Source organism: Lacerta agilis, chromosome 1, assembly GCF_009819535.1.
Source record: "Lacerta agilis isolate rLacAgi1 chromosome 1, rLacAgi1.pri, whole genome shotgun sequence".
Lineage (NCBI taxonomy): Eukaryota > Metazoa > Chordata > Lepidosauria > Squamata > Lacertidae > Lacerta > Lacerta agilis.
This window is the reverse complement of record NC_046312.1, coordinates 29,514,643-29,539,962: the sequence shown is the minus strand read 5'-3', so window position 1 is coordinate 29,539,962 and position 25,320 is coordinate 29,514,643. Positions and strand designations below refer to the sequence as shown.

Below are 25,320 nucleotides of genomic sequence, written 5' to 3'. Positions count from 1 at the left end.
GAGAAAGAACAAGCACTGTATTCAGTCCCATTTTCTACCAAATAGCTGGTTGATGGGATTGCTTCTTATTATAAAAAAAGCAAGGTACTCATGAAGTACTTCAGATGTGCTCCGTTGGATTGGAACTGGACTTGTTTAAGTTCACACATTACACTTGGCATTACATCTGTGACTAGCACTATATAACGTAAACATCATCAAACTCAAGATGAGCATATGGATATATCCTCATATATAAAATATAATCTAAAGCTAGCCAAAGGAATAAAGCTGGATTCGCACGGCAGTTTTATGTTCTCTCATAATAAATATTTGTGCCATTATAAAATTGTTAAATAAAAATACACTATGTAGTCGGAACACAAATTGCGGAATTCTTCTGTACTGTTGAAAAAAGATACCTATTTCAGAATAAATAATTTGAACCTATGTTTGTGGAAAATACTGTGGAAAGAATGCCAATAACAAAGGGTAAAACTATTTACTCAAACCCTAGTACCTCTTAAGCCTCCTTCCTGTTACACCCTCTCCCCCTCCCAAAAATTAGGGCATTATGATACAGCACACAGAATTGGGAAAATCTGGAGAGCTATGATGTGCATGGGTCTCTGTGACTTGTCACAAATATACTTCACGTTGAGAAATATGTAATATGTATTTCTACTGTTGTTGCTATAAACTGACTCAGGAGCCCTTTATTTACTGAGAGTGATATCTTGCACTGGATATGAAGGAATTATGATTTTTTTTGCAGTAGTTTGCATTTTAAAAAACATTCTTCCCATTCACTGTTCACATTCAGGTAGCCCTAAGGAAATGTTTGCAGTATAATGCTTTTGCAAATTAAAATGTATGTTATGTGTCTTATCTCTCTCTAATCCTTCGAGCTTCTCTCTGTATATGATTTAGGGTTACATTCCGAAAAGCAAATGGGAGATGGATACTTCTGAAGCAAAACTAGGTGGGTATTTCATTTCTTTTTCCAAGTAAAATATATATGACAGTATTTGCACATCTCTTGTTGCAGCTCTGAAAACTTGCCTAAGGCAAAATGATATGAATTGAGTATGCAATTTCTGAAAATACAAATATCTATGAGCTGTGCAATATGCACTTACCTTTTATTGTTGAAAAGGGATAATCAAATCCTTTAACTTGTAGCTTTTTGTGTGGTTTGCGTGATGCAGTTACTTTTATTCTAGCATTCAAATAAGTGAGTTGTATTTGCATTTCCTGCTGAGCCGCTGAGGAAAATACAATCAATTTATATTCTTCTTTACACTGTAATTTTATTTATGGGGCATTTATATTAAACTGATTAGTTTCCATATGTTGTTTGGCATTATGCTTCGCTTTGGCATAGTTGGGAACAACAAATGATCATGAGCATTTCAAAGTACTGTTACTAGAAAGTTTGGTTAACTTGTGATGATATCAAGTGTCAGTTCATTCTTTACATGTAATTAAGCCTCAATACTTCCAAGTGAAGATATGAAGACCGTACTTCTTCTTGTTTCTGTCTTACATTTATTTTCAACTATCTTCCTTAATAGCATGCTTCCTCTTATACTAGTGCCATAATGCAGTAATTTAATTGACCAGCCTAAGTAATGCATCGAAAAGCTTTGTAGAAGTGCAGCTTTTGTTTCATAGGATTCATAGGAATAAACCTTATTCGAAAGGAAGTTGGCCTAACCATTGAAATCAATTTTATTAGCAGATTTGTGAAAAAAATAATCAAAGAAATAATATATACATAATGCCGAACAATATGATATATGTTGGCGTAAAGGAACTCCCATTACTTTTCAGTTTCTCTGTTAAACAGGTTGAATTAAACCATTAGTGCTGCTTTCCAACATCAGTCTTGAAAGCTTTGCTGGACAAAATACTGATAAAGTACTCCATTCCCTTCATTATACAGTAGAACCTCAGTTCTCAAACTGCTTCATTCCCAAACGTTTCGGCTCCCAAACGTCGAAAACCCGGAAGTGAATGTTCTGGTTTTTTAAACATTCCTCGGAACCTGAACATTCAACGCGACTTCTGATCTGCAAAAAGACTAGCTGTCAGCCAGTCGGAAGCCGCGCCTCTGAATTTGAATGTTTCGGAAGTCGAACGTCCTTCCAGAGCAGATTACGTTTAGCTTCCGAGGTTCCATTGTACCTTTAACTTCCAGGATTTTAGGTACAGCAGGCATATTCTGCATGTGTCCATGTATTTAAAGCACTGATAACCTGCCCTTTATCACAGCAGTCTCAGTGCTGTAAAAGTCAATGTACCGGTAGTACACAACGGCAATACTAAAGTTAAAAAATCATCTGAAACAATAAATAAAATCAGCTATATTAAACTGCAGAGCAGATATCTATATCAGTCTGGGTTGGTGTCAGTCATACAACAGAGGGAAGGGGTTTCCATAATCAATTTATAATCGGTTAATTGAACATGCTACCTGAGAAGCTATCGCTCTGCTTTGGATTACATTGAGAATATGTAGCATAAGCTGGAAAAGAAAGTTTATGTGGTGACCCTTGAGAGTTGGAATTTGAATATTGGTGCATGCTCACAACACACACACGCACACACACAGTGTATACACTCATACTCAGTGTTAGGATGCAGTGTAAAGAGACTATTTCACTGCTTTTACTATTTGCATAAAATAGCCTTTTCAGTTGTGGCACCTTTTCTGCTGCTACGTTCTGTTGGATGTGCTATTGAAATCTCAAAAGAGCATCATAAGTTCCTAATATCCGCCAAAATTTCATGCTGGAGAGCTAAGTAGTTGTATATATTACTGTCTCTAATTCAGTGTCTTATTTTGTCATACCTGCGTAGTGTAAAATCTTGATGGATTTAACATAGTTCGTAAATAGTTACATGATTTTCTTATGGGAGTGCGTGCATTTTGACCTCATATACTCTTGTATATCTGACTAACCATAGTAACTATAGTAAGTTTTTCCTTTTGCATTCAGCAATTAATTTTATATACAAATGCATAATTGAGAGTTTTTACATATTCAGTCCCTGTTCAAGTTCAGAGAGTGTTCCTTACTATCGTATTATAGTAGTTCCATGAGCTTTCAGTCCATTAGGTTGAATTAGATATTTAGTGACTTGTAACTGGTGGTCAAGGTTTCTGATGGTAATTCTGAAGGTGCAGAAGCAGGAGATAGCAGTACATCTTGATTTGCATAGAATACATTCAGATGTGCATACTACATTCAGTGGGGAGGAAATGGCAGTTATGTAGGAAACATCCCTTGCTTACTCTGTACCTGGGGGTTCCTGTAATTTCTAATGGTTGCTCTGTAACAAATGGTAGGAAACATCTGCTTTACCGTGTTGCCCTTATGGTTGGGTGGTTGGGTGGATGCTGAATGAGGTGTGTGTAGATACGTTCATGAACTGATAATTGTTGGGGTCACATACTCTCTGTAGAGGCACAATTTGTCTTTATGTGACTGTTGTAAACAAACCAATAGTCTCATAAGAACATTGTATGTAAAACTTCCAGCAGTAACATTTTTTTACATAAGGAAGAGTCCTACATTAATTTACTTTTAAAATGTTAGTGCTGCAGCTCTCAGCTGTGATTTGAGGCAGCTTCCAAGGGTATTGAAATTTGTGCAAACAAATAATTTATTCCATTGTCAAAACATAGCTTTCGGCAATTGGGGCGATGGGGGTTAGAAGCAATTTTAACCATCTCTCAAAGCAGTTTTAAGACAGCCATGAAAACAAAGGTAATAAAACCCACTTAAAGGGTGTGCAAAGAGCCAGTGTCTTTAGCTGGCATCTTGAAAATGGTCGAAGGAGGGTACTAAGCAAATGGACATTAGAAGGGAGCTCTACAGATGGTGCAATGAGCCAGAAGGCACCAACCTTTGTTTCCCTCCATGTCAATTCAAAGGTAGGGGCACGCTTAGTAGAACCTGTGAAGACAATATACTGGGCAGGTTTGTTAGGGAATAGGTGGTTTTTCAGCTAACCTGGCCCCAAGCCAATGCTTTAAATCTCTATAAATTAGAGCCAGCATCATGAATTGTGCCTAGAAACAAATTGGTAGACAGGAAACCTCTTCAAGTGCTGTTGAGAATGTTCCTTCTATCAGTCTTATCGGTTCTAGGTAAGACTTGCCACTTTGTTCTAAATTATTTGAAGTTTCTGGATGATCTTGAAAGGATATCTCACCTAAAGCAAATAGCATTGATCTAATCTGGATGTTATCAAGGCATGCATAACTCTGGTCAGATCTTGTTTTTCAAAAAAATGGCCACGGTTTGTGTACCAAGTGAGGTTGCTTTAAAAGGTGCTATGAGCCATGAAGGGTACTCAAGTTATCTGCAAGACCAGACCTAACAACACCAGGCTGCAAACCCAATCCTTTAGGGTGAATGCAAGCCCACCAAGAACTGCCCAAATCCTTTCTTGCTCAACTACATCACCAGCCAACAGCACTTCAGTCTTACTTTGCAGTGTTTCTAATTACCAGTTCCTGGGTACCAGCAACGGGGGGGGGGGGCTGTTGGCCTCATGCCATTCTGGTGGGATTCCTGGAAGTGTCTGCTTGACCACTCTGACAAAAAGAATGTTTAACCCTTCATCTGGTTAAAGCTAATCAGAAGGTCTCTCTTTATTTTTCCAACCTCTTTCCCAATTTCAAACACATGTTCAGAGCTTCTGTAGTCCATTTTGAAGTAGATGGAAAGAGAATCGTGTGTCAAATGTTAATACTGGTGACAATTCAGACCAGGTCTGCAGGTGACCTCTTTCAGTCATTTCAGATGCACATTACACAGCAAGGAACACAAGATGGATATTTTTGGAACCCTGCAGTATAAATTCCATGGAGCAGAGTACCTTTTGGAACTGACTGGTCACATAGGAACAGAAGCACAGTCCCTCCTGTTCCCAACTTAACATACCAGAAGAAGTACCATGGCCAGTGATATTCATAGTTGACATACCCACCTCCTGTCCCTCCTGGTGAAAGTTATTTTACGAGGGCAACTTAGAAAGAAAATCATTTAGGTAGTGTAGGAATACTGCTCATCATCCAAAGTAGCTGTGAAACAAAATGCTGTTGAATGTTGCGATCTGATCCAAATGTTTGCCCCTGTGAGTGCTCCCTGATAAACCTCAATGAAATGCCACTGTGTTAGATTCCTGATACATAGATGTATGTAAAACGCTAAACCTTTTATTGTAGTAAATGTTGCCTATAACATAAAACGCTGCATTGGCATTCGTCTGAATACTATGTACCTGAAATTTCCTTGCATACCTGCTTGCAAATGAATTATATACCTCAGCTAAAAATGTAACTGCTGCTAAGTGATCATGAGTCCATCTAACAACTTCACATTTGCAGAAACTCTTTTCATTCATTTTTCCCCACATGATTTTGGTACCAAATCAAACTTCATGGGAAACATAGATCTAATGTTCGTCTCCACTGTTTTATAAAAACAATGCGTGAAATGGCTATCACTATTGGCACCTTATATCTTAAGCTGTTCTTTGTTTATTTTATGTTTATTGAGGTAAGTATTTGTTGAATTTTGCAGAGTTTTAGGTTCACATCACTTTTTCCTTTCCTCATGGAAATTTATTTTACAAGGAAGTTAAATGCAGGCAACAAAAAGAACACCACACATAACAATGCAACGAGGTCACTAAAGCAGTAAAAAAAACCCTCAGTGATTGGAATCCTCAGTGTACCATGGATGTGCTTGTGGAATAACTACAGAAAAAAGCTTAAGGAGAAGTTTACTCAGTATAGCATATTTCTATAAGACATACGCATCATGGTCTGCAAAAAAAATACAGGCATATCAATGTGAATGGCATTTGATCAGAAGTTTGAAGGGCTTCCATATTGGAAATAAGCAGGAGAAATTGTGTGGTAATACCTTTTAAAATTACATCACATTTTAAAAATACACTGTGAAAAGGAACGAAATATTATGAAACAGGTCACTGAATGAACAAGGACTTGTTGTTCAGTACCTATTTCTCACTTTTCTATTGCATACATCATTCATATCCCACCTGAATGAGGGAATAAACTCTTCTGTGTTGATGATCAGATATGCCAGTTTATGCTTTCATTCCGAACAATTTGATTCCTGATCCATGAGCAGCAGTGATTTTCTCCCCTCCTATAGCCCCAACCCCAACGTTGCTTTGAAGATGGGGTGATGTTTCGGAACATGTTTTTCTGCAGCATTGAAGAACGACATATAGAAAGAAAAATCTGCAACATATACACAAGCACATTTTGGCTCCTGGCCCTCTTTTGTACAAGTTCCAACTTCACATCTTATATCACTTATAATATTAAATGAATATATAAAGATATCTGCTAACATGGCATTTATACATGTTATACATAAATGCTATAAATTGCATATATTTATACATAAATGCTATAAATTGTTGCTATTCATGATTCTAAACTCTTTGATAGAAAATGTTTTTTTCTGAGCAATTTTGTGCTTAACACTCAGATTTCAAAACACTTCTATTATTGCAGAATGTAAACAATACTTATATCTGACGATTGGCAGATGGTATCTTGGGAGCTGTAACTGCCATTTTTAATTGGATATAGTTAGCGTGTTTAACTTTTAAAAACAGGTTAATGTAAGTGTAGCTAAATAATAGATATTATTCTTCCAAATAATATAATTTTGAGTAAATTTAATAGCATTTATCATCGTTCGGGCTTGAAGTAGTGCCAGCAAAAATAGAAAAATAGGGTTTAGATTATTTGAATGGAATTTATTTCATACTTAACATTTTTTGTGCGGATTTACAGAAACTTCTTTTGTAATTTGATATTAAATTAGATATAGCTGCTACTTTGGTTCACTGGATTAATAAGCTAATTTTTGCAATTTCTTAAATTGATATTTTCTGCTTTCTGGCAAATAGGCAAGGCTCTGTCTGCAAACAGATAGTTTTGGGTTTGCTAATTTTTAATAGCAATCTCTGGGAAACATTTGGACAACCTATAACATTAAACATACTGTTGTACACTTAAAATAGATTGATATAAATAATTTTAAATTGTGTAGTACGTTATTTGAATTGTGTAGTACGTTATGAAGCCGGGGGGGGGAGCAAATTATGTATATAGAAAATCCTTTTTGAGCTCTGACACAAATTTCACTTATTCATACCAGTTTGCTTCTCACCAGTAGCAACTGCTTCCTAATAATAAACATTTTTAAAGATTAATGTTCAAGGAAAATTGACCACACCAAAATTTTATTAGAACAGTAATACTGAACTTCACATGAGGACAGTCATATCCGTTCAAGCAAAGGAAGAATGTGAGAAACTGCTTGTGGGTTTATTCCTTTTATGGCTGGTGTTCTGCATCACAATCAAATGTCCTTGACTCCAACACAGGCAGTTCAAAAGCTGTCTTACAGTCTTTCAAAAATAAATGTAGATATCTGGCGGGTGCACTGATATGCATTTGCCACAGCGTTGGCATAACACAAGGTATTAAAAACTTCCTATAGTATTTAAATTTGTATCGTTTCGAAAACATGTTCAGGTATCGCTACGTTATTATGGCTTGTCGTATGATTATCCAGCACAGATTTTTCTCCCGTATCATCACAGATTGATGCTTCAAAAAAGTGAAAATGAGTTTTGCCATTTTACTCATGAAGACACCCAAGAAGTTGCATATACCACTGCTATAAGATAGCAACTTTCTCTTCTGAAAGCATTCCCATGCATCTTGTTTATATTGGGCATTTCACAAGTGTGCTTTTCCCTTTAACCCTGAGGCTGTATGTTTGTTCTCAGACAAATTGGATGGCTTGCGAACTGGTGCTAAGAGGAAGCGTGATTGGGAAGCAATTGCCAGCAGAATGGAAGATTATCTTCAGCTTCCAGATGATTATGATACCCGTGCTTCTGAACCTGGAAAGAAGAGGGTAATGAAGTAGTTTTGGTTTAATGTCTCAGAGGGTCTCACCCAGAAAGTTTTTCATAAAGCATGAACTATATGTCTGGTTCAGCTAATCTATGTTTGGAAGCACTGTGGGGGCCATTGCTTTCATTTTAATACCCATTAGATTCTATTTCTCTTCCCAAAATTTTCTTCTAAAAATCCGTATCTTGTCATGCTGCTGTAAAAACAGGGAAGATGGCAAAGCTTAGTAGTACTCGTTTATACCTAAAGGCAGCAGAGGCTACTTAGTAAGAAGATGAGGAAACAGTAAATAAGTAGGGAAATGGAAAATATGGAGGTATTTGATAGATTTGCAATATGACTTGAGGACACACATTAGAGCTGTCCTGACGTTTGTACAGGTTCCCTGAAGAAGGATTGGTTCCACTTAGTGCTAAGCCAAATTTTATTGATGTTTGGGTTTTTTGTACCAAACATTGGAGGGGGTGTAGGGAGAGGACACAGGAAAAACCCTGCACTTCTTTCCACATATGCTTTCACTTTTGCACCATTGTGGTGGGAAGGGAGCACATCCTCATTGCCTGGACAACTTGCTGCAGTTCACTGGCAGTTTCCTTGTCCCATGCATACCATTGAAAGTAATGCCATGCAAATGGAAGAATCACATCTGGACATCATCTGCACCCCCTTCCTTACAGTAGTAAGATACACATTTGGATGTGCATCTTTATACATATTCCCTTCCTGCCCAACTACTAAACGCAAATGGAGCAGAGCCAAGGAATGTCATCTCTCTTGTCTCAGCAACTGGGACAGGTTCACTCTTTTCCCCCAGTGAATTCCTTGTGAACAGTTTCACATCTGCTGAAGAGGGCAAAAATCTTTGTGAAAGACTCCCTGCTTTGCACTTTCAGAGCACTAGTTCCTATGCTCTTTGAAAGAAGACATGGGATCTAAATGTAATAAATAAATATGACACTAAATAAATTCTACTTGCAAACTTGTGGGGGTCGCAAATCTTTGAGCATTCTAGAATGCTGAAGCATTTTCCCTTTTTCTAAGTTGTCTGAAGCCTTCGCTGAGCGCAAAACCGTATTATTGGCAAAAATGTCTCGCTTCGTTTTCTGGAACTGAGTATCATCCCAATGCTGTGTTCTTCGTAGGTAAGGTGGGCAGACCTTGAAGAAAAAAAGGATGCAGACAGAAAGAGGGCCATTGGTTTTGTGGTGGGACAAACGGATTGGGAGAAAATCACCGATGAAAGTGGTCATTTTGCTAAGAGAGCCCTCAATCGTACAAAGTACATCTGACGCAATTTGTCAAGTAGAATTTTTCTACCTATGAGGTAAGAGCTCCAGTGTCTTGGTGAGTTTTTGAGAATGACCTAAAGAATGAACAATGATAGCGTTCTCTGCTCGATAATAATTTGGATGTTAGGGCATAGATAGACTTGTCAGTTGTGCATGTCTGTTTGATGTCCAATCTCCTCTATATGCTGCATGGTGGCTGGAGGGAATTGGAATGCCACAGTTCAAAAAATTGAGGGAAAGCCTGACTACTGAACAGCAGTCTGATTTTTTTCTCACAGTCCCCAAAACTTAACTACTTTTCTGTAACAGTTTCCTTTTCTCTGCAGGCAATTTCCTTTGATGAGAACTGAAAACAGGGTGACGCGGAACTTGTCATCGCCCTCTGGAGAGTTGTGCGGTTCTTTTCTTTCGAAACTTCATTTTTTTGTGTTCTTCCCTATTGCATTCCTTGGAATTCTACCTGGTGATATCCAGCACCCCCAAGTTATATGGAGCTTGCATCTAAATGTGAAAGGTTTTTGTGTTAAAATTAGTAGTTCTAGCTTTTATGCGTGCAGTAGAGTGGAAAGATGAGGCCATGGACATTTCTTCTTCTGTACTGTCGCAGAATGTCAGCATTACAATTGCATTGTTGCTTTGTGGCTGTTGTTATTTTTTACTGTACAAACTTTGTAGTTTATTGTACTAGAAAACAGAACAATAAACTTTCACTACGAACCTAGTGAATGACTTAGTCGACCATGTATTATATAGGCTGCTCTATTTTGTGTGTGTGCGTTTGTGTGGTTTGCTTAAAAAGACGATCCCTTCAATTCATTGCAGAATGTCGGAGCCCTTGGCCATTAACATGCCATGTTTCCTTATAAACTTCCTGTTCAAAACAATTTTATTCTTCACACAAAAAATTAAACATGCACACTAACGCCAGATAGAATTAGTGTGTGCATGGAGATTAAAAGCCATTTCAACTGTCCTAAGAAGAAGGCTTTATTTTATGTTGGAGAGAAAATGATTTGCCTCAAGGAGGATGGTCAAGCGACTTTACATACAATGTTCTCTCTGTCTTGTTACATGCTCCGTTTTGCACGCTTGCTAATGAACAAATGCAATGAACTGCTTTTGTCCTTTTCGAGTTCCAATTCAGTGGTTTGTCTTACGAATTATATGGATGGAGAAGGTGCCAAATCGTTTGAATGAGACCATTGCTATCTTAGTTTTCTTTTAGAAAAGGGTGGTGGTCTTGAAAGATGCTTCATTAACTCTTCTTAGCCAATCAGTTTGTGATTGCCTACCAAATTATTTTTATTCATGGGTACATTAGTAATGATGAGGGCATTTTTTGCTGTATTGAAGGAGGACCACTGTTTAGTATTTAATGAAGGGTTTATTATTGTAATATATTTGTTTACTTGACATTTTCTAGTCTGATTAATTATGTATAATTTGGAAACTGTTCCCAGAATGAACAATAGAATATTTGGATACAGTGCAGAATGTTAAATGGCTACAAAAGCTTATTCATATGTATACTTTCCTATTTTGTTGCACTGTGACTTTTTATTATTTGGTAAGCTATTTGTGGGCCTGCATTTCACAGTAATTACAAGGAGACGTGGGAAATTAGAAGCTCTTGTGACCTTATGAAGTTCAAGAGTTGCACTCTTTGTTTCTAAATGAAACTCACAATTTTGTGAGAAGACAAAGGGAACCTACATTGCTGGAATAATAACTGGATCTTTCAGATAAAGATGCTCAGCAGAATCTCATGTTTGAACTTTGCAGAGGTGACCGATTGAATTGTAAGTTTTTATGTGGTGATGCCTTTCATATATAAACCAACTTACTTCCACATGGGACTTAGTTAAGCTGGCTGTTCTGGCTTACTGCTCTTTTGCAGAATGAAGGGGGGAGAAATGGAAGACCTGGGATTCTCACTGCATCTTGTTTAACTCAGGTCTGAATCTTCCTGTCATACTATATCTGGATATAAGTAATTGTACTGTTCTTTAATTACTGGTTTACCATCATTTTCAGACACAACTTTGGTGCATTTTGATACTACCAAGCATCATACTATAGTTTGGTACATTATGTGGAATCATTTATATATTTGTGGTTGCAATTCTTCTATTCCTGTTCTATGTGTTCATTCACCTTTCCCTGACTCCTGTGGTTTGATAGCACCACCTATGGACAACTTGCCATACATATGATATGTAGCAATTGTTTGCATCTGTATCTCAAGCGAGATAGCGGAGTGCGCCCCGAGGGTGAAGTTAAACTGCTGCATTAGCAGCACCAAAGTGACCTCTCCAGAGCACAACCGTGGGCAGCATGTATGGAGGTCCTGGGCTGCCAAGACAACAAGACTCCCCTCTCAGCCTCATTTATGTGGTCCAAAGGAAAGCAGAGCAATACGTTTGGCACCAGCTTGGCTGCAAGAGTTGCCGGAAAGAGACATACAAGATGCCATCCAGCTGTCTTAGGGACTCCACTCCGGATTTGTGTAGGGTTTCCTCCTTAGACTTTTCTTCTGCCGAAGATATCCCGCAAGGCAGCTGATGTTTAAGTGTTTTCCTTCTCCCAGATGTGCTACGTTCTCAGATTGACAAGCCCCATCTGCCCCTCACTTCCCTCTGCATCACATACAGAACCCACCTTCTTGACCATTCATCCCACTATTGGTCTCATCCACTCAATCCACTGGAACCTGTCTTCGCATGCAGGAGAAGTCCCTAACTGACCGAGGGTTGGAGACCCATCAGCTACCCTCACCTGATTTAGCCAGCCAGTCAAAGCCATTTCCAGGTGCAGCCGCTGTCTTGTGCTGACAGCTTCTAGGAGCCACAGATGAGAGCTGAATGCAAGGTGGGGACCAAAGATGGACAAACTATCCCAGGCGGAGCATGATGTCGTCCCCAGATCCTACCCCTCCCCTAACACCCCATACACCCCCTTTTGCAAGAAGGGAGAGATGGCAAGAGGGGGAAGAAAGAGACGAACAATTGGAATAGTATTTACTTGAACCAATATGACTGGAAGTATGTAATAGATATTCCAATTGACAAACAAGGGTGACACCTATTTTTTCATAGTTTTCTTTTCTTTTTCCTTTTACTTTCTTTGAGACTCCATGGAATGCCTCAGTGTTATGCCTCTGAAGAACAGTTGTGGACAGACCACGTGGGAGACCCATTGCCTTGGCTTTATTTTTCAGCATGCATGTCCTGCCTTTCTAACAATGATTTTCAAGACAACTTATAGTCAGAAAAATGATGAAATAAATGAAACCATGACAGTCTTGAAAATGGATTAAAGGGGCATTGACAGGATGAAATAATATGAGGGAAATAATCTACAAAAGCTTGCTGAAATAAAACTATCTTCGCTGTCTATCTAAAAGCAGAAGAGGGATGAGGCAGCTGTCCCTTGGGAGGCAGTTCAGATCTTGGGCACCACTTCTGAAAAGGCTGTCTTGAGTACCCACCCATCATTAGACCCATGTACTTCAACAGGACCAATGTACTTGGGACATTGATGACTATTTGAATAGTAGCAAAAAAAATAATAAACTAATGAATTATAAAAGTAATTTCTGGAGGCTTTCATTGCACATGTTCGACATCCTCAAAGTGAATTAAATATTCAGCTTCTGAATAATTATCTGCCACGGCTTTGTAGAATTGTAGTTGAAAAACTGGGTAGGTATTAATTAAATAATGTATGCAATATTCTTTGTGTAAATGGCACATTGGTTGCCCTCACTAAGAGCAATTTGCATCATTTTACTATCAGCTTAGTATTTAAAGCTAGTGGACTCCTTGATCTTTGAGCTTGGAATGAGGTGTTTATGAGAAACGCTGAATACTTCCTCTGTCTATCTGGCTTCCTAAAATGGGTAGTGTGGAGAAATGTTGTCAATACTATAATTCACTGGTACACTTCTCCTCCTGAGTAGGAGGGTGGAATGCTTTGATCAATGACTTGGTACATACCACTTGAGTACCATTATTGTTGTTGTTATTATGGTCCCATCTGGCTGCCCTACTTGCTAACGTAGCAGTTGCATTCTGCACCACCTGGAGCCCCCAGACCGTCAAGTACCGGTGGCGACCATTTCTCATGGGAGTTCCATTCCTGGCCCTTGTGCATGCTGACAGAGGGCCTATAAAGATGTCCCGCCCCCATTCCGCCTTCTTTTGGGTTCAAAAGAACCTGCGTGTCAACAATCGCGCGTCAGTTGAACACACCTAAAATGGTCGCCACCTGTACTCCAAAGAGGTCACTAGAGCATGGACAGCAAAGGGCAGGCTATCCCAGCCCAGGAACGGCTAAAGCCAGCAAACCAGCCTAAGTTGGGCATCAGCACTCCTCACAGAAGCCAGATGAGACTTCAGTGACAAGTTGGGAACTAGGAGCACTCTCAGGCTGATCTTTCAGGGGGAGTGCAGCATCTCCCAGAAAAAGGGTATACACCTAATTCTGATTCGTGGGAAACACCTAAGTGTTTCCATCTTATCAGGATTCAGCCTCAGTTTATTGGCTCTCATCCAATCCGTCACTGCTCCAGACACCTGTCCAATGCTTTCACAGCCTCTCCCAATTCTGACAAATGGTTTTTGCAATACAGAGATGGATCAACCAGTACAGTATCCTTGCACACAAAAATCCAACATTTTCCTCACGTCACTTGACCAAAGGGCCTTTCACATTCAATTTGTTTTAATCTGGCAGAAAGGTTGATTTTATTTGTTTTTAAGCATGAGCGCTCCTATCGATTTGCACTAACGCAACCCAAACACCCTTCTTCCTTTCTCATGTTACTTTTTATAGTTTCCTCTCTTTTATCTCTACTATATTTTCATTAGTTTGGGGATTGTAGTTTTATAATTGTGGCAGTTGTGGGTTGCCAGAGTGTATGGGGTAATATACATTGACTGTTGTGTAAATTTACAAATCTTTCTAAAGATTTTAGTTACTTACCTGGGGCTGGAGAAGGCACACTGCAACTTCTTCCCCTTACTCAAATTCTTGTGCTAGCACAATGGGATTTCTTTCCATCCCTCCTGCATGCCTTGCCCTGCCCTGTCCACAAATCTCCAAAGTGTTTGGGGAACCTCCAGAACAGATTTAGGATGTGCACAGAGGGACAGGAGGAATTCCCATTATGCAAAGAGGAATCGTTGAACTGATGGGATGTTCTCCTTAGTTCTCTGTTGAATACAACCCTGTATTACCAGACTCTGTGACCAATAGCAGGAGATGATACTTCAGTCAAGACTGTTCTTGTGAGCTTCACAGTGAATCTATCTGGTCATTTTTTAAAAACAATGCCTTATTATATAGACTTTGCCTCATCCAGCACCGTTATTCTTCCTTTAAGACAAGGATGATCCTCATGCCAAGGATGAGGATGATTTTGCCATAAATTGACTTCACTGTGTATGATACTTTGACATATATTGATACTAACCTAGGGTTACCAGACGTTCCTGTTTCCCAGGGACAGTCCCCGGATTTGCAAATTTGTCCCAGACAAATTCCATCCCCGGAATGTCCCCAGATTTCATCTAATGTGCCCAGGAAACGCGGCAACGGCAATCTCAGCAGCCAGGAGCCAGCCTGGTAGCGCAGTTGGCTCTGGCTGGCTTCAGGAGCTGCCCGCTGCTGTGGCGCCTGCCATTTTGCCTCGCTGGAAGTCCCCATATGATGTGTTGCGCACAAGACGCATCATATGGGGACTTGGAAGTAGGGGCTGAAGACCCGGTGCTGGGCGGCGCTGCCGAGCAAAAGCTGCGAGGGGTTGTTGAGCTCAGTGTGCTGCTGCAACTTGGCACTCCGCTCACTGTCAGCACCGCTGCCCAAGGCCATCGGCTTGGGCTCCAGCTCAGCCTCCAGGTGGTGCTTGGGCGGCTGCGGCTGCTGCTCAGCTTCGCCATTGTGCTCCTCGACTTGCAAGTGGTGACTTGTTGGTCAGCTCATCATTGGCCATCGCAGACAAGAGGCGAGCAGAAGACGAGCTGATTCCGCCCAAGCGTGCCTCTCGCTCGCTCGCTTGCCAGCGGCTCTGCCCCGGACCCACTGACTGGGCACGCCGTGGCATGGATGGATGGTCACCAGACAATGCCTGTGCAGGAGACACCCAGACTGGCAGGCAGGGCACCAGCAGGAGGAGGCGGTTCTGCTAACACTTACTCTTGAGTAAGCTTGTAGGAGATTGCGGTGCAAGGAGGGAGGGAGTGGGGAAGTACGGCTAGCGCTCCAAGAAAGGCCAGGACCCAGAGGAAGGCCGCGCAACAGAGGAGACCACAGAAGAGAAGATATTAATTATTATTTTTTAATAACTTTTTTCCTCTCTCTTTTTTTAAATAAAATGTTTGTTTGTTTGTTTGTTTGTTTGTTTGTTTATTGTGTCCCCAGGTTCATTGAAATAAATCTGGTAACCTTATACTAATTATGGGAATCCATGATCAAATGCATCTATAATAACCATGGCAGCTTGCATTCTTTGGGAACTGCTCTTTCAAAATTAGACAATATTATGTTTACAAATCACATATAATGGAATGAGCATTCGTTAGGATTTCCTTAGGCTGAATTGTGACATTTGATAGCTGCAGTAGTGAGCTCTGCCGATGTCATCCAAGTTGTGTTTTGATTCTTTCAGTAAACAAGTGCTCCATTATAGTAGAATGGTTCTTTCATTAACTCTAATTGGCAGGTTACACCTGTTATATAGCATAGGAGATACATTAATTTCAATTAAAATAAAATATTTAATAGTGCAGATAAATCCTACCGCTATGTTATGAATGGAGCTACAAAATAAATACTTTATATTGTTAAATGGAAAAAACCCATTTTGTCTATTTCTTGACCTGCATCATGACTGGCAGGATGCTGTTCTGACAGTGGGGATCATTTGCAAATAAGGTAAGTACATTATGAAGCAGAAGGATGTACAGAACATGATGGACATGTATACATATTTTTCCATGACATCCTTTGCCAAGTTGAAGTTTAACATTAAGTTTCTGCAGCGTAAGAAATAGAAGTTGAACAGGAGACAGAGTAGAGCAGTTCTAGCAAAGTAGCAGGTACTCTCAGTTACCCAGGGTTGTGTGTACTCTACTAAAGAATATTGTGTGTAATATATATATATATGGGATAAGCTGATGAATAAAGACAGAAATAATTACGATGATGGCTTCTTATGCATAATATTGCTTTTTTTACCAGTCCATGAAGAGGGATGAGGAATTTTGAGCCCAACGACAACCTCTGAAAATATTATTTAGCCACTGGCTTTTTGGGATTTCATCCAGAAAATCAGAGATTTGCTTTTTTGAAAAATAACCTGAGACACTCAACCAGATTCTGTATCCACCACCACATTCTGCTCCTAACTGCATTCCTGTGAAATCATGGTATACACTAAGCCTATACATGTGTCATAGTCCATGTACCTCATACCTACATGGTCTTAGGATAACAGAAATTATCCTCTAAATTCCTTTATTTAAGAAGCATAATGTGAGAACTAATGACCTCATTCAGATACCATAATTTAGTGTTAATTGAACAAGCTTTGGATTCATCAGCAAAATAGTCTTTCAGCACTGTTGTGATAGATAAAAAGAGAACTGAAAACATACAAACTACAGTTTAGCTTTATGTCTGAACCCAAATAAACTGGTTATGCAGTTCAAAAGCACATCAAAGTGCAAGTAGATAAATAGGTACCGCTCCAGCGGGAAGGTAAACGGCGTTTCCATGCGCTGCTCTGGTTCACCAGAAGTGGCTTAATCATGCGGGCCACATGACCCGGAAGCTGTACGCCGGCTCCCTTGGCCAGTAACACGAGATGAGCGCCGCAACCCCAGAGTCGGACATGACTGGACATAATGGTCAGGGGTCCCTTTACCTTTACCTTTATGGTTTAAGAAAACAAGCCAACTTCAAGCCATGGTTCATGAAGTGGGCTTGTTTCCATAAACCATACTTAAAATTAACCACAGTTTTAGGTTTGGATGAAACATTCATTTGATTGTTTGTTTAGCATTTTCTGTATCACCCAGAAAAAATAAATTGGCGGCGAACAGTAATATCACATCTATAAAACAAAGATGCATCACAAATCAGTAGGTCAAATTAATACACCAACAAAACTAGATTTCAGAGAAAGACTGGATGAACTGATGAGTTTTAAGCAGGCAACTAAATGTCAATACTTTGGGTGCCTTCCTGATGTTTATTGGAATGACATTTCTAATTCCATGTGCTACCACACTTAAATGAACATAAGATGAACCTTGGAATCATATGACACTACTAAGAGAGTGTCTCAGAATTGTAGAGTTGGAAGAGACCACAAGGGGCATCAAGTCCAACCTCTGGAATTCAAGGATCGTTTGCCCAATGTGGGGCACAAACCCACAACCCTGAAATTAAGAGTCTCATGCTCTACCGATTGAGCTGCCACCAGAATTGAAGTGACCAGGGAGGAGTATACAAGGTAAGGCACTCCTGAACAATAAATTGCAGTTAATTGAAAACAACAGCAAAAGCTTTTGATGTCCTCGTGGCCATATGAGCCTGAGGCTTGGGCATGTAATATTAAAATTAGATTGTCAATTGAACATAATGAAATTTTAAACTCATCGTTTTTTTCCAGAAACCTATTGCTTCCAGATTGCTGAATTTGGAGGTTGGGGAGTTGGCTGAAAGAGTTTATACATGCATATACTGCATGTCTGTCCAGGATCGCGGCATCAGGTGGTGGCTTGCATGTGGGAAAGAGCCATCACAGCGCAAGTCCTAGGCAGAAATTTACATCACTACATCAGTTCACATGACGTTCTTCAGTTTAGGCAGTTCTCATACTCAACTGAGTACTTGCATTGTATCTGCATGCTTAAATCTGACCTAAAGCACAGTGAAGCTTCTTTGCACAAGTCTTGACTTCTTGTGTATCGGCATGTTTTGCCCAGATGTTATTGATCTATTTTCTCTGTTTAATACACTCAACTAAATTGGGAATGACTTGCTCGCCTACTTTTAACTAACAACAAAGTGAAGTCTCGAATTACTCCCTACTATGTCCATTGTAATGTTTCTTCTATTGCATTATATTGGACACAATAAAATGTAATCTCAGGAAATTGTATTTATCTCCAGAAGGATATTCCAGCTCATTGGTGCAGTTCTCTTTTCTCCCTCTTACTCAATTATTTATCCTTTATTCTGATACTTTGGTATACTCTGAGAGGCTGTCTACTAGTCAAGTACTGTGAATTCACTAATATGACATTTTCCAGTGCTCTCTTTGTTCCATTGTTGTGTGATTCTTCTCTAGTCCCAGGAAGAAGAAGAAAAAATACTGCTCCTAGATGCTGGCTAAAATTAAAACCAGGAAATGATTAGCAAAATATTCATATGGGAATATTTTCTGAAATGCATGCATTCACACATTCTCCTAATCTTCTCAGTCACTGGCAGAATTAAGATATCTAAAGTATCTTAAATGTAAGCCATGGGGAAAGTCTACATTCTAATAGGAACTGGATTCTAGTAAGAATTGTTTTGCTCATTAAATACTTAAGGAACTAAACTGGACCCTTTACCTTGACACTATATGCATGTGTGCTTCACCTTTGTATCCCACTGTTCCTCTGAGGAGTGCAAGGATTATTCCATTATCTTCAGAACCACCCTGTGCAAGAGATTAAACTCTATGTGTGGGTGGCCTGAGGTCCTCCAATGACCTTTACAAATGAAGAGGGGTTGAAACCCTGGTTCAGTCCAATATGCTGTTCTCTAATTCACACTGTCTAGAAGACAGTGGTTTCAATGGGAGTTCAGAAGGTGACTTGCCCACATTGAACCATGCTGTAGCCACTTAGAAGCCAACTGGCACAGTGCTGTGTTATAAGGTAAGAGGCCTTTTCCTCTCCCACATCATTGGTTACCCAAGACCCTTGGTTCATTTTTGTATCAGTAAAAATTTCTTTTTAACTAGTCCTGCTAGTCTTACCTGGCAAAAAAAATGTAGGACAAAGCAGCAGTTGCTTTATCCACAATGGTGTATTTTACTTCTGTGACTCCCAAAGTTTCTGCACTACTGTTACGGAACTTGACAAATCAAGTGAGGAAAGAAGGGGAGAAAGTGTGGTGATGCAAAATAAGGCCGCCTTTGGTGGCTGCTATGTGTGGAACTCTTCCCCCTCCCTCTGGAGAGAAGGCAGACCCACCACCACTGATAGATTTTAGAACATCTCTCTTCACAGAGGCATTAGGAAGTCGTTGAGTGGGTGCTACTTTTTCATGGTGCTACTGGACTGTTTTTATGGGTTTGTGCCATTTTAATTACATTTAAATTTATTGTGTTATTGTGCATCATCTGCCCTGGGATCTTACAGGATGGTGAGTAGTTTATAAATGTAAGTAATAAATAAACTTGAGAAACAAGAAAACTTGAAAAAATTGAAGTGAAACAGAAGCTCTTGTGCCACCTAAATGCAGGATGCTGGCAAGATTGTGCTAAAGAACAACTGCTGTTGAGTCATTTGTAACTGTTGCACACACCCAAAACAGCACGTTCCATTGCTTTTTGTTTGTTTGTTTGTTTGTTTCATACTATAAAGTGAAAATAGGTGTTTCCTGAAAGCCGCTCACTAAAATTGCAGATTAATGATCATTCCTGTTATAGCAGGATTGTTTGCTACAGTGTTGCCCTGTACTTGCTAAGCTTAATTTCTATTATGAGAACATTTGCTGATTACGTATGCATTTTATGAAAAATAAAAGATTTTTTAAAAGCAGTTTTTGGTTTGTTCTGTATACTCCAGCGTATGTGTTTCAGATCCTTTTTCTTGAATGAGTTGTAATGCCCAACACAGGGAGACAGAAAATGACTTGTAGGACTCAAATCTGATCCATAAATGAGCCATTGAAGTATGGTAATAATGTCATGCCTTAATGTGGGAAAAGGGAACGATGTGATTTCTTCCCATGCCGGCCTTGCCAGGATGTGCTCACTTAGGTAGCTCTGCTTAACTTTCTGCATGGCCAAGGGCCAGACGTGGCCAAGACCCTTGAGATTTTCCACAGCCACCACCCCTGCTTCACACACCCCTTGAGTGTTTATGCCTGGCTGGTATGTGAAATTTAACTCTAATATTGCCACTTGCTTGCCAGGATGGAGAAGGGTAAGACTGTAGAAACTGGCCTACTATACAAAGGTAAAATTTACATTTGTTGCTTTTCCCAGTTTTGCCTCTAGCCCTGCCCATCACTGACATGTGGCTCCAAGAAGATTGCCCCAAAGGGAATGAGGCCCTCAGGATGAAAAATGTTCCTCAACCTGTGTTCGATAGTTGAATGTCGATAGCATATAAAATACATACACCCATGGCCATAGGCAGAGTGGGGCAGCTGCCCCCCATCAATAACATTTAATAAAAATACATAGCAAACTATATATTCCCAACTTAAATTTTCAAAAAAATAAATCAAATATTTAGATCTTGCTTGTGGGGTACAAAGCCACCAAAAATACCATTACATAAAATGCAACTTCCAACTAAGGAAGGTGGTTTTGGACTCCCAAATCTGGAATTATATCACCAGGAATACCTGCTGAGCAAGACTAATTGTTGGAGAGCAAGCAGGAATCCCAATTGGGCTACTCTCGAATATAGTTTCATTGAACCTCTTGTGGGGTGGACCAAACTCAGCTCCAACTATAAGAAATATCCCATTAATCTGGAGACTATTAAAGCACCTATAAAAATTTGGATGGATATAAATAAAAATAATAAAGATGACCCTTATCAGCATGAGAAATTAACAATATGGGCCAACCCAAAACTAAAAATTGGAAATCAAGTAATAATTTGGCGAAACTGGATGAAAAAAGGTATTTTGACACTGAATCAATTGATGAGAACTACAAATTTGTGGAATATAAGACTTTGCAAGTAAAGTACAGACTAACCAGTGAAACCCCTCCCCACTCCCTCACTATATTTAAGGATCTGGTGACTTCTGTTTCAGTGTATCTGAAGAAGTGTGCATGCACACGAAAGCTCATACCAGGAACAAACTCAGTTGGTCTCTAAGGTGCTACTGGAAAGAATTTTTGATTTTGTTTTAACCAGTGAAACACATTGGCAATATATCCAATTGAAACATATGTTGGAATATATCCAGTTGAAACATGTTGGAAAAGCAGTTTGGCCCTGATGCTATAGCAGCATTGGAAACACCCATGATGTTACAAGATTTAATCTCAGCAACAAAAACAAAAAATCCTACACTTGCAATCTAATATATAAAACTTTACTTAACAGGAAGAAATACGATTTAGAATATGAAAGACAAAAATGGAGTAAAGAGCTAGGAGTACAGATAACAAATGATATATGGGAGACAATAGAAAAAGCCTCTATGGATTTAAGACTTAGACTTATTAAACAGAAAATAGTATTTAGAGTCCACTGGACTCCAGCAAGGTTATATCAGAAGAAAATAAGTGCAGATAATTGCTGGAGATGTAGGGGTAAAAATGCGAACTTAATACAGATGTTGATTAACTGCCCAACGATCAGACCATTCTTGAGCAAGGTGAGGATATTTATGCCAAAAGTAATAAAAATAAATTGTTATTTAGGGGAACTGAATTTAATTCTAAATTACATTCCAGAAACTTGGAAGATCTCAAGGGGCCAAAAAATGTGGTTGCATCACACTATATTAGAAGCAAAAAAAAAAAAAAATGATGAATTGGAAGAGTCGCAAAAAGATTCCACTGAGCATATGGACTGATAATATGGACAGATTAGCTACATAGGAAAAAATTGCTTGTCAACGCAAAATAAGAATGGATAAATATGAAGAAATTTGCAACGAATATCTAAGTGACATGGCGGTGAAAGTGGGAAATAGAGGAGGGAGAGAGTGGTGATAAACAAGGAGTAGGCATAGGAATATTACTGTATCTAAATTCGTGTTGTCAATTTATGTTCTTATGGGTTTTTTGGGGGGTGTACGTGTCATTTTAGTCTGGTGTTTGTACTGATTGGAATAAGTGAATAATATATATATATATATAAAATACATAGCAAACTGAGGTCCTCCCCACACACACAAAACAAAAGGCCTGGCTGCCCCGCACCTAACAAAAAATCCTGCCTATGCCCATGCATACACCTACAACAGGAGCAGTGCTGGAACTATTGTAAAAGTTAGTTTACTTAGTATGGAAGTAGCAATACACCTGAACATTAATGTAGCCCTTTATTTAAAACATTTTTGCACCACCTTTCATCATACTCTTATCAGATTTCGGGGGGGGGGGGTCCACAATACAGCACAAAACAAATGACACAAAAACATGAAAAAGGGAGTTAGAGCCACAAAACTTGCTGGATTAAATTGGGGGGGGGGGAGTAGCAAGGCTAACTGCCTCGCCACCACCGCCACTCAATGCCCTACCAATTTGTTTTGATTCTGAAGAAAACTGAAACAATGCCACTGTAATATTAAAAAGGAAACTTCTTCTGTTCCACCACAGAGATCAATATTAGTTCCAGCCTTAAGGCCTAGTTACATGTACACATTGATATTACAAACAACAATAACAAGCAATGGAAATCTGTCTCGGGAAGAGAGAATTTTTAACTGGTCTTATATCAGATCTAACAGTAGGTTTGCAGGTACTGTGGCAGAATATTTTCACAACACCTACCTGATCCTTTACCAAAAAAAAAACAAAAAACAGATGGAGTGAACCTGGGACTTTAAGCATGCAAAGCATCTACTACCAATGACAAATTATCCATCACCATAGAAAGGATAATGGAGGTATGGTAAACCCCCCCCCCCAAGTGCCTTTTCCCTGCCCCAACGCTTCCTCCTTTTGTTGTTGGCATCCAAAGGAACATAAAGGGAATCTTAAAAGGAGGGTTAGAACAGACCCAGAAAAAGTTTAAGTGAGGCCTGAGCAATATTGAATTCAAATCAGATGGCTGTGGGTAAAGTTTAGCACACAATGGTTACACAAGGAACCCAACTGTGTACACATACTTTTAAAGCACATTTTATGCTGCAGAGAATTCTGGGTATTGGTGTTTATTAAGTTTGGCAATAGATAACTGAGTTCCCAGAATCCTTTGAGGGGGAAACACACTTTAAATGTGTATATTTAAATGTGAGAGCCAGTGTGGTGTGGTGTAGTAAGAGTGGTAGACTCGTAATCTGGGGAACCGGGTTTGTGTCTCTGCTCCTCCACATGCAGCTGCTGGGTGACCTTGGGCTAGTCACACTTCTTTGAAGTCTCTCAGCCCCACTCACCTCACAGAGTGTTTGTTGTGGGGGAGGAAGGGAAAGGAGAGTGTTAGCCGCTTTGAGACTCCTTCGGGTAGTGAAAAGCGGGATATCAAATCCAAACTCTTCTTCTTCTTATAGTGAATACTCAACCCCTGTGACTCCAAGTCATTTTGAAATGCCAACTAGGCTGGCAGCAGACTCCTCTCCTTGACTCCATCCACTGGGCTCAGAGTGGGAAAAGGAAGCAACTTAAGACAGCCTGGTGCCATTGCAGGTTTCAGAGGCTTCCTACCCAGGACTGCTGCTATCATTAAGCCGACTAGGCAGTTGCCTAGGTTGCAAACCTCAAAGGGACTCAGGACTGACCTTTGAGGGGCACAGTTTTATACAATTAGTTGTGCACTAAAACCTTAGAATCATAGAATCATAGAGTTGGAAGAGACCACAAGGGCCATCCAGTCCAACCCCCTGCCAAGCAGGAAACACCATCAAAGCATTCCTGACAGGTGGCTGTCAAGCCTCTGCTTAAAGACCTCCAAAGAAGGAGACTCCACCACACTCCTTGGTAGCAAATTTCACTGCCAAACAGCTCTCACTGTCAGGAAGTTCTTCCTAATGTTTAGGTGGAATCTTATTTCTTGTAGTTTGAATCCATTGCTCCGTGTCCGCTTCTCTGGAGCAGCAGAAAACAGCCTTTCACCCTCCTCTATATGACATCCTTTTATATATTTGAACATGGCTATCATATCACCCCTTAACCTTCTCTTCTCCAGGCTAAACATACCCAGCTCCCTAAGCCGTTCTTCATACAGCATTGTTTCCAGGCCTTTGACCATTTTGGTTGCCCTCTTCTGGACACGTTCCAGCTTGTCAGTATCCTTCTTGAACTGTGGTGTCCAGAACTGGACACAGTATTCCAGGTGGGGTCTGACCAGAGCAGAATATAGTGGTACTATTACTTCCCTTGATCTAGACCCTATACTCCTATTGATGCAGCCCAGAATTTCATTGGCTTTTTTAGCTGCTGCATCACACTGTTGACTCATTAAAAACCCTTTCTTTTGCATTTGAGAAAGACAATAAAAGATAGTTGTATCACTTTTCCAATTTAAAATAAATTAAGCCGTTTCAAGTTTGTGTTTTTAATTATTATTATTTTTGCAAGACAATCGCTTTTCAACAACAACAGCAGCAGCAGCAGCAGAATATTAAAAACACGATAAAAGGTAAAACAAACGTCCCTAAACAGGACTGCTTTTAAAAATCGAAGTTAGCAATTTATATTTCGGGCCCTTCGGGTTGCAAGTAATTAGACTTGCCAAGGGCGCAAAATAGTGCCGACACCAGCACTTTTCCAAATGAAGATTCACTCACTCGCCCCGCCCCCCAATCCTGTTCTTTCCTTTTAGCACCGCCTACTACACCCTGGCCGCCCGCCGCTTGCTTTCCCGAACCTCGAACTCTGGGCAGCAGGTGGCGACGAAGAGAGGCGGAGGGGCGGAGTTTGCGAGCTGTATGCAGATAAAGTGCCGCCGCGGAGCATTGTGGGGAAGCGCGAACCGGGGCGCAAGGTGAGCATGGAGAGATCGGGGCTGCGTCAGGCTGGGCCAGTAGATGATGCCCGGCTGCTGGCGACCATAGGAAGGCGGAGACAGAGCCCTCGAGCGGCTCTTGGTGTGCTCGCTATGCTCTGAAAGAGCGCGGGAGGACGGCGGCCCGGGTCCGGTCGAATGAGAAAGC

The 25,320-nt window shown here is 40.0% G+C and overlaps 1 protein-coding gene across 3 annotated transcripts in view; it reads left to right on the top strand.

The window, feature by feature from the left end:
• YLPM1 (YLP motif containing 1) overlaps nucleotides 1–9,993 on the top strand; it is a 51,849-nt gene extending 41,856 nt beyond the window's left edge. For 2 of the 3 annotated variants that reach the window (XM_033142664.1, XM_033142662.1), the window contains exons 17-20: nucleotides 910–961; nucleotides 7,834–7,964; nucleotides 9,106–9,287; nucleotides 9,579–9,993. In XM_033142664.1, coding sequence (XP_032998555.1) covers nucleotides 910–961; nucleotides 7,834–7,964; nucleotides 9,106–9,252 — 330 coding nt within the window. In that variant the 3' untranslated portion in view covers nucleotides 9,253–9,287; nucleotides 9,579–9,993. Of the gene's footprint in view, nucleotides 1–909; nucleotides 962–7,833; nucleotides 7,965–9,105; nucleotides 9,288–9,578 lie in introns of those variants that run through there. The other variant, XM_033142663.1, reaches the window with a different exon arrangement.
• Nucleotides 9,994–25,320: the final 15,327 nt, after the last annotated feature.